The sequence below is a fragment of the Penaeus monodon genome, chromosome 19 (genome assembly GCF_015228065.2).
Source record: "Penaeus monodon isolate SGIC_2016 chromosome 19, NSTDA_Pmon_1, whole genome shotgun sequence".
Classification (NCBI taxonomy): Eukaryota; Metazoa; Arthropoda; class Malacostraca; order Decapoda; family Penaeidae; genus Penaeus; species Penaeus monodon.
Genome location: NC_051404.1, coordinates 6,493,443 through 6,493,864, shown reverse-complemented (window position 1 = coordinate 6,493,864; position 422 = coordinate 6,493,443). Strand labels below are relative to the sequence as shown.

The window sequence follows — 422 nt, the reverse complement described above, 5'->3', positions numbered from 1 at the left end:
TTATATCTTTATTGATGAAAATCCATCTTATCTGTCTAAAGATTATACACTCTTACGTAGTGTATCTTAGTTGTAAAATCCTTTACGAAATCGTAGGAAGAGTACACATAAGTCTATACCAATCGCTTACATATCTTGACATATTTCCATATATTTTTTTTTCTCTTTAATATCAACCATTAATGAAAACCCCACTTCATGGCACCCCCCCACCCCCCCTCCTCCTTCTGACTACGCCAGCGCCCTTACCTGCATTTCCTTTAGAGTCGCAAGGAGCCAGCTGGAGTCAAAGGGTTTCCTGCCGTTCCATCTGGCCGCCCTCTGCAGCTCCTTCTCCGCTTCACTCCATCTGCCGGCCTGAATGAGCCACCTGGGGGACTCCGGTAGTAAGCTGGAGGTGGGGGGGGGGAGATATTGGGGCT

At 46.7% G+C, this 422-nt stretch overlaps 1 protein-coding gene across 1 annotated transcript in view; it reads right to left on the bottom strand.

The window, feature by feature from the left end:
- Positions 1-422, bottom strand: part of LOC119585321 (organic cation transporter protein-like) — a 46,543-nt gene that overhangs the window by 14,312 nt on the left and 31,809 nt on the right. The window contains 1 exon segment of the mRNA XM_037933995.1: positions 250-391. Within this exon segment, the coding sequence (XP_037789923.1) occupies positions 250-391 (142 nt within the window).